This window comes from Austrofundulus limnaeus, unplaced genomic scaffold (assembly GCF_001266775.1).
Source record: "Austrofundulus limnaeus strain Quisiro unplaced genomic scaffold, Austrofundulus_limnaeus-1.0 Scaffold387, whole genome shotgun sequence".
Classification (NCBI taxonomy): Eukaryota; Metazoa; Chordata; class Actinopteri; order Cyprinodontiformes; family Rivulidae; genus Austrofundulus; species Austrofundulus limnaeus.
In genome coordinates this window covers 26,674-36,236 of record NW_013952789.1, presented here as the reverse complement: position 1 = coordinate 36,236, position 9,563 = coordinate 26,674, and the positions used below count along the sequence as shown (strand labels likewise).

Genomic DNA, 9,563 nt, shown 5'->3' with positions numbered 1-9,563 from the left:
AATTAGAAATAAGTCCACCTCTCTTCTCCTCGTCCTCTCCCCCTCCTGCCTGCTGATGATAAAGTTAAAAAAAATCTAAGTTTGGTTATGAAGTGAAATTAAATATCTGACTGTGATCTTGATGCAGCGTGGCACTAATTCCTCACTTCACCATCTGTGTCACAGTTTCCCGTCTCCAAAATGAGCGTATGCATGGGTCAAAGCTGGCGTGAGGCACCGCACATTTTCACGTCAAGTTTGGATTTTATAAATCACAACCTTGGCGTAAAAAGTGGCGTACGCAAGTTTCTGGGCTCAAATTGTGCATACGCCAGTTTTATAAATCTGACCCCAGAGGAGGGCCATCCCGTGAGCTCAGAGAGAAACAGAGATGCATTGTGCATTTKTCTGCTGGCAAACAGGTCCACTTCCCTTGCCGAATCTGTCCCAGATTTGCATAATTATGGTCATGTTGCAGGGTGCAGTCCTTGGCGTACGCAAGTTTCTGGGCTCAAATTGTACATTCGCCATTTTTATAAAACCGACCCCAGAGGAGGGTCGTCCCGTGAGCTCAGAGAGAAACAGAGATGCATTGTGCATTTCTCTGCTAGAAAACAGGTCCACTTCCCTTGCTGAATCTGTCCCAGATTTGCATAATTATGGTCATGTTGCAGGGTCCAGTCCGAGTCCCCGGGGACCTCCCTGGACATGATGTCCGCTCCCCTATCCAGCACACCTGGAACGTAACTTGCTCGGATTGAGCACAAGTGGGAAGTGGTTGTGTGCTCAGAGGAGAAGCTCTCTGGCTGTGTCCAGCAACGGCCGGGAGTGCATCCCCCACCGTGGATGATATAAGCCATTGCCATTCTGCTGTTTCTGCTGTTCGAGTGGACCAGAACATGCTGGTCCTAGACCAGATGAGTGAAAAGCACCAGTACTTTTCACAACGTCAGGAGATCCAGAGCATCCATGTGGGGAACAGGGTGGAAGACCAGCGGTCTCCCACAGTCTGGGACAGGCATGTCCCCCCACACCCCGACAGTGACGTGTCGGTGAAGCCGGCACGTGATGTGACTGCTCAGAGGGACTCCTGCTGACAGTGAGTGTGTGTGCGGCTTTCTCCAGTGGCCCAGATCCGCCTCCACTGAGGAAGGGATCTATACAATCCTGCGCTTGTGACGTCATGGATTGATCTTCAGCTGAGAGAACCACCGCTGCAGGCGTCTCGTGTGTAACAGCTCGAGCGGAACCACCGCATGGGCTGCTGTCATCATGCCCAAGAAAGCATGATGGTTAGTGCTGTCACTGACCTGCGGGGCCTGCTATGTGCTTAGCAATGAAGGCAAGACCCCCCACCCTTTTTTGGTTGGAACAGATGATCTGTCATGGTGACTTAGTTCAGATCCACACCCAAAAACGTGAAGAGTTAGACCGGGACGAGAGAACTCTTTTTCCCATTCTAGGGAGAAGCCCAGCATCCTCAGGTGTGCTGACAGCTTCTCCATTTGTGARGTTGCTTCCTGTCTGGATGGAGCCAACAGAAGCAAGTCGTCCAGATTAAACAGGATTCTCATTTTCGCTGAGCACAGAGGCTGCAGCGCCATCTCCACGCGCCTGGAGAAAAGGCGTGGTGTCAGTGCGTAACCGAAAGGAAGTCGGTTGTACTGGTACCGGGTCTCCTGTTTTCTTGGGAATAAGAAAAAACTGGAAGTAAAGAACCCTATGAATTCGTCCCCACTGGGAACCTTAGAAATGAACTTCGTCATTCAGGAGATACTGAAGCTGTGCTTGGAGAGCGAAATCCCAATGAGGAGACAACAGGAGGGTCTCCAGGATCTCGCCAAGCTAGGGAGGCGTAGTTGCAAACTGTAGCCTGTAGCCCGTATTACCAAGTGCTTCATCCACTTGTCCAAGGGACAAAAGTGTTCCCAGACRGCGCTGCACTCTGAAAGAGCTCGCGCATGCACAGGTTGCTGAGCGGTTGTCGTAGCAACCGATATGCTCAGAGCCTAGCCGCCGTCATGCTCAGTTGTGTGACTTATGGGGTGCTGTGCTCGAAAGGCCCGTACAGGAGCTCCAGGGAGCCCTGTGTGCCGACGATGATTTTGACGTGACCCGAGGGGCTACCTCCGGGACCATACGTGAGCACGAGTTTAAGCTAGATCAGCAGAGCCAGACACAGCGCTCATCTTGCCGCTGTGATTGGTGGGTTCATGCTGCAACGGGGGCGAAACAACGCACCCCTGCTTGTGACGTGGCTCACATTGACTGTCTTCTCCTACGTCTGCCGTTCACCGGCGGGATGAAGAGGAGAGAGTGTGTGCGTTCGATGACCACAAGGGGCGGAACGAACCACAGAATGTGAAAAAGCGGTGGGAGAGGAGAAAGTTGTGTGACTGCAATGGTAAAGACCAGAAGCRGGCTAGGCACAAGACTAGCGAGCTTAGTCTTACCCTGAGTGGGGCAAAAACATGTGTGAGACAGACGGCGCCCTGAAGCCTGACTGAACTGAACACTTGTCTGAAGGGTTAGCCCTTTATGGGAAGATGATCACTCACAATCATCAAAAAACACACATTTCTCCTGCTTCCAAACCATGATGCAGGACGCACACCCGGCCTAAACAGCACAGAGATTCAAACTCGTGCTGGCCTCTGTGCTGAAGTCCCGTCGCGCCTCGCTCTCCGCTGTTTTTTTTTTTTTTTTGAAAAGTTGACGGCCTGGAGAGTGATGTTGTTGGCTGCAGCACCTGACTATGCCGCACAATGACGGGACCGGTCAGCCCAGCTGCCAAGCTGCTGGTGTATTGCTTGTGAGAGAAAGGTCGCCCTCCAGCAGACCGTTCCGCCTCAGTGGCGAAGACCATGGAGGACGAAGATTCCAGTACTGGGACCGGCTGGAACCAAAGACAGTCACCCCCTCCACTTTTGTCACGTCCGCGTGGAATGAGACCGAAGGCCACAGCTTGGAGTAAGCAACTCCTAGCATTGTAACTAGCATCTCCATGCTAGGGGCAAAACCCGTCTTGGCTAAATGGTCTGGATGAGCTCCCAGTCCAGTCCTGGCTGGGAGCGCCGACCACTGAATGCCTTATCCCAGCTAGCTAACACCTCCGTGTTGCGAGCAAGCCAATTGCAGCTAACACATCATGTGTTACAAGCCAGCTAGCAGCAGTCTGCAACTGCTCTGGTCAAGCTACATAGTACGTCCATGGCTAGAAGCTACACCAAGCGGCAGCACCCTGACTCCAGCTTCTCCACTGAAAAGCGGGGTCCAATTTCGGCGCAACAAGCTGAGATATAGCGCCCTGCTTAGCTTAGCTAGGTGGCTAACTGGCTTAGCTAGTTTGCCGCCGTGATCTCCAGTGGGAAACTCCGCTAGCCTGGGCCTCCGTCCCCTGAGGAAGATAGCTCAGACCATGCCGAAGATGAGAAGCGCATCGTCCGAAAAGTCTGAAAAACCTTCCAGTCCAGTCCTGGCTGGAAGCATCGATGTCTGAAGGCCTTAACTACTAGCTACCACATCTGTGTAACGAGTGAGCTAGTAGCGGCTAACACATCCGTGATAGTAGCAGACTAGCAACGGCCTTCGAATGGTCTGGTAGCGTCTCCAAGGCTTGAAGCTACCCCAAGCAGCAGCACAACCGACCCCAGCTTCTCCCCCGAGAAGCGGGGATAGGGGTCCTTCCAAAAGTCGGGGGTAATTCACTTGTATCCCGTCAGTGAAAGCGGGGACTTCTCCAAGTCCAATGCAAGGGATAGTGCCCGACTTAGCTGGCTAGGAAGTAGGTAGCTAACTGACTTAGCCAGTTTATCACCGTGTCCCTGGCGGGAAAAAACATGGCTAGCTCGGTCCACCCTCCACAGAGGGAGATAGCTCAGACCATAATGAAGAATAAAAACCCGCATGGACTGATACTCCTTGAGTCCATGTGGAAGCACGAAGATGTCCGGCGCCTTAGCTTAGCATAATACCGCATCGCAGCAACACCCACGGGAAAAATATATGCTAGCCAACCACGATCAACCTGCTCCGAGGAAGGAGACCGGAGTAAAAACGGGTTGTGCCGGGGAAAACCGAACCCCGAGCAGCCTGGAAAGGACGGCTACACGGATCATAGCTCGGTGGCGCCAGAATCGAATTCCATGTCGATATAAAAGGAATCAAAGCACTTACATGTATGTGGCGTCTTCTATGGTTACATGTCGAATGCCGAAGCTGAAGAAAAATGAGGGAGACGTACATTGGTCCAACCGGCTTTTATAGGACCAAGGTGGGGCCCCACGGGACGGGGGCATGGACTATTGGTTTTTCAGAATGCGCGCGGGGCGCYGAGGGATACCCATCAGCAATAGCCTTAGAGGGCAGAGCTTACACGAAATAGAACCACTGGAATACTTGGAAAGCTGCAATCTGGGGTTGATGTTTTGGTTTGAGTGCAAAAATAACTCCACTGACTTCGATAAACTGTTCTAATTTATCTACTACAAACTCTGGTTAAACTACTCAAGCCTCTAAAATTGTTAGCCTAGTCTAAAATATCTAATCAGCTCAGAAAAGAGCTCATTCCTGCATGGACGGAGCCACCATGTTTGAACACAACATAAACAGACCAACGCAGGGAATTTCACAGGATCAGCCTTACACCTAATTACACTACATGCGTTCCGGCTCCGCTCCACTCCAATCCAAACTCCGTAGCAAATACACACCCATTATAATCAATGAGAGTATTTACACTGGCTCCACACGGCGGCGGTGAGCGGACGGCGATCCAGCAAAATTAGATCCAATCCTATTTCTGCCGGAGCGGTGCCAGAGTCAATTTTTAAAGATTACGTTGCACCAACAGGAAGAGGAATGAGCACAACATCTGTATTTTCAAAATAAGACACTATCAGGCGTAATAATTTGTCGGAATAATGTCGAAAATGCAGCTATATTAAAAAATATATGGATATATTTCTAAACAAATGTCAGAATGTATCGTTCTGTTTGGGAAGCAGATGGCAACATGTAGATGAAGCTTGTGTGGACACACAATACACGTGGATTTTATTTTGAAATCAGAAGTTTCAAAAAAGACTTCAGCGATATAGTTTCAACATAAAGGTCCTTCTCAAAAAATTAGCACATTGTGATAAAGTTCATTAATTTCTGTAATGTACTGATAAACATTGAACTTTCATTTATTTTAGATTCATTGCACACCAACTGAAGTAGTTCAAGCCTGTTATACTTTTAATATTGATGATTTTGGCAAAAAAAGTAAAGAAATATCAAAAACCCCTGTCTCAAAAAATGATCATATTTCATCCGACCAATAAAAGAAAGGTGTTTTTAATACAAAAAAAATTCAACCTTCAAATAATTATGTTCAGTTATGCACTCAATACTTGGTCSGGGATCCTTTTGCAGAAGTGACTGCTTCAATGCGGCGTGGCAAGGAGGCAATCAGCCTGTGGCACTGCTGAGGTGTTATGGAAGCCCAGGATGCTTCGATAGTGGCCTTAAGCTCATCCAGACTGTTGGGTCTTGCATCTCTCAACTTTCTCTTCACAAAATCCCACAGATTCTCTATGGGGTTCAGGTCAGGAGAGTTGGCAGGCCATTTGAGCACAGTAATACCATGGTCAGTGAACCATTTACCAGTGGTTTTGGCACTGTGAGCAGGTGCCAGGTCGTGCTGAAAAATGAAATCTTCATCTCCATAAAGCTTTTCAGCAGACGGAAGCATAAAGTGCTCCAAAATTTCCTGATAGCTAGCTGCATTGACCCTGCCCTTGATAAAACACAGTGGACGAACACCAGCAGCTGACATGGCACCCCAGACCACCAGACTGTGTTTGGAGTTCATCTTTCACAGAATTAATTATTTTTTGCTCTGACTTCCACATTTATCACTGAATTTATCGCGTGATCTTCCTGCACATGCTCCTCCTCTGTGTGTCAGACCGGAGTGGAATTGAGCAGTCGGAGGCTGTATAAATTGCYACACAAACGAACAGCTGCGAACTGCGCAGCGCAGCAGAGCGGAGGCGCATGTAGTGTAAATCCGAGGTTAGTCCCACCCACTGAGTTTGATGGCTGGGTCTAACAGTCTTAAATAATTCATGACAACAGCGCTTGCTGGAACATGAAATAATTATTTATATATTTTTAATTGAAATTTTTCTTTAAAATGATGTTTAATTATTTAAATTCATATTTCAAAGGGTAGTTTTATTTATTTAATGAAACATTTAATTATTTAATTGCATATTTCATTATTTAAATATTTATTTTATGTAATAATTGAATTAATTATTTAATGACTCATTTAATAATTTAATTACACATTTAATTAATTAACTATATTTGTCATTATTTAATAAATTATTTATTTCCCAATTAATTATTTAATGTGGCACTCCTGATGTTCGATAACGGAGCAGCTGTTTTTTTGTGGATCCAGCAAGATGAAGCTGCCCCGTCCTGTTGTTTTTTTTAACATATTGTTGAACTCTAAAGAGTTTTTAGATGACGTATGACTGCGTTTTTGCACGTTGAGAGTCATTACGATAGCTTTTGAGCTTTACTATATTAGCACAGGGGGCGGCAGAATGGCTAGGGGTCCTATGGCTATGGCTATGGCTTCTGGTCCTGGAACCGGAAGGTCGTCGGTTCGATCCCTCGTCCAGCTGTCTCAGTTGTTGTGTCCTTGGGCAAGACACCTCACCCCAATGCCTCTGATGTGTGTCTCATCAGTGTATGAATGTGATTGGCACTGATTAGTCTTCATGGATGATTGTACATGCTAGTTTTGTAGAGACCTAATAGAGTGCTGTGTGAATGGGTAAGTGAGGACACAGATTGTAGTGTGAAGCGCTTTGAGTGTCCTGGATGGATAGAAAAGCGCTGCATAAGTACAGTCCATTTACCATTTATCGCATGCTCCGCACGTCGACGTCCTCTCTGAGTAAACAAACGAACCTTAACCTGGCGAGGAGGCATGTAAAGCCTGGCAGCACGCAATGGGAATTTATTGATTTTATCGCGAGATGACAAATTATTACCATGGTGAATGTCTTTGACGGTATATCGCACCCAACATATCGCCCATCCCTAGCCACCATTCAAATAAATTCAGTGCCTTCCTCTGTTCTCTTATTCTTTTTGATGTGGCAAGCCCTAAAATTACCTTGCTTATTCCAGCATTTTCTTAATTTAATTCGTATATTTAAAAAATGAAATAGGCAATGAGATTTGGAGACACATTTTTTTTCAGACACTGTTTTTTTTTTTACTTATCCAGACCTGGAAAATGTTAAACTCAAATTTTATACTTGTGAAGACTTCATTGGAACGCTTTACACGATGAAAGGCTGAAAAGCACTGCCTCACCTCTGACAGTGTAGCCTACGGCAGTTGTGGATACAATGTAGCTTGCCACCATCCATGTCTGTATTTGTGTATGAATGTCTAGTGTAATGTAATTTGGAGTTCGCGTTTGATAAAGCAGTATACAAGTTCAGTTCATTTCCCAAACTCCAGAACTGTCTGTGAGACTTGAGTGTTTGGGGAACCTTGTGTTTCTACATCCTAATTCTTTCCATTTCTTGTCTTTCAGAGAGATGAGGCTCACTATTTATAGACTCAGAGGCAGACTGGGATAATCATCCAGGATTTGATATCACCCCAGGCCGCCACCACCAGATTAATGCAAACCACCAAAACTTTGTTAAACTGAGTGCACTTTGAATGCATGTCATCTGCACGTCATCAACTGAATGCCTACAAATTTTCTGCTGTGGTGCAATAATACTTTAAAAAAAGTTTTACTAGCATTTTTTTTTTTTTGCTTCTCTTTTTTGCTCTTGGCAAAGGCGGACACTTTTTCCCTCTCTCCTCAGCCTCCCCTTATCTACCCTGCTTTGCTGCTTTTTGGAGCCTCCTTTACATCTCATCCAAAACTACCAATTATGGATCTGGTCTCAACACTATTAATCAAATTTTTTCTACGTTGAAACTGGGCAAAGGAGAGTCTACTTGTCCTGATGAAACATATGCAGCAGAGCTCATTCTGGACTCCTGGGGTGAGCGGAGGATAATGTGCCTGGCTCCATTGTCGATTGAGGAAGTCAAAAACGTTTGGATAATTGGATTAATGATAGCAGGATTTCTGTTGATTYGTGGATATCTGTCATATCATGAAATTTGCAAACTTCTGGCAGTTATTTGGGCCCTGTGGAGACTGCTGGCCTCACGTGATGGGATTTGCTAGGCTGTCAACACTCAGACTCAAACACTGGTGGAGGTGAACCGCAATCTGGATGAGATCCTCACTGGGGCTCATAGGCCACATGTAGCTTCTGAGCCCACTGGTGGAAATGTATAGATCTTGGAGAAGTTGTGCTCAGTGTAACACAAGATATGACCAACAAAATTCAGCTGTCTGGAATTTTCGCCATTGAGAGTTTCTGGTAAGAAATTAAGGTGACAAGCAAATCTTCTGTGTCAGCCTGTTCCCAAAACAACTGTGATTCTGATTCAGCATTTCCCCCTCTATGTGGCCTTGAAGGCTAGGTGTTTGAAACTCTCCTTGGATGTTATGTGAACTGAATGCTCTGCCCCCACCATCCCTCCTCTCACTTCTGTCTGTGAACTGTCTGGAAGCAAGCCAAAGACCGCACAGATGGACATAACATCATTCTGAAATTTGTTATTTTAAACCCCTGGCTGGTAACATAGTCTGTTGCATAAATAATCAACAAAAGCATATCTACGTAAGAGACCAAGTCAATATCTATCATTTAACACCAGATTTATGACATTTTATTCTGACATGGTGAATCTACATGTAAGTTTGACATCCTGGAAATTCTAAACTGTGCACACAATGAGTAGGGGTGTGGTCAAAAACTGGTCCCTGTGGAGTAGTACCCACCAACTTTTAATTTGTTAACAGACATTTTTTTGAATAAGTGGATCCTAAGGTGCATGAAAAGGCTAAGTAAGTTGAATATTTAGGATCTGTGTGGTAAACTCAGATAAAAATAAGAAAACATTCATCTTCTGTTGGGGTTGTGACCATTTGACCCCCCTGATGACATCATCAAGCACATATTTGTTTAATGAAACGGCATGTAAATCGAAGAACTAATCAATATGAATCTGCTGATACCTTGTTTGTAAAATTTGGTTGGTTTATAGCAAAGTTATTGGCATTTAAGTTTTATGTCCCCCTAATTTTGATGGTCACAATAGAAAAAAGATGTGGTCAAATAGGGGTCCCTGGGGGCAGTGAGACCCAAATGTGTTTTTCTGTTTACATGCATTTTCTAAAAGAGTGGACCCTGGGGTACATGAAAACACCAGATAAGTTCAGTTATGGGGGAGGGGGAGCACGGTCACCCAGCATAGCCCATGGAGTATCACTACCTTTGCTGGCAATCTCCCTCTGTTCTTTCTCCTACCCCTGTAGCCTCCCCTCCCCTTATGCCCCACCCCATATCTCTTGCTCTGTGTAGGGGTTTTATTTTTGTACTTGAAAAGAGGATGTAGCATGATGTTATTTTGTATCCTCGTTTTACCCTCATGGGATA

At 45.8% G+C, this 9,563-nt stretch overlaps 1 protein-coding gene across 1 annotated transcript in view; it reads left to right on the top strand.

Annotated features, from left to right (window-relative positions):
* Nucleotides 1–9,507, top strand: part of LOC106528521 (transmembrane protease serine 3) — a 26,767-nt gene extending 17,260 nt beyond the window's left edge. The window contains exon 5 of the mRNA XM_014023705.1: nt 7,589–9,507. Within this exon, the coding sequence (XP_013879159.1) occupies nt 7,589–7,612 (24 nt within the window). The 3' untranslated portion in view covers nt 7,613–9,507. The remainder of the gene's footprint in view (nt 1–7,588) is intronic.
* Nucleotides 9,508–9,563: the final 56 nt, after the last annotated feature.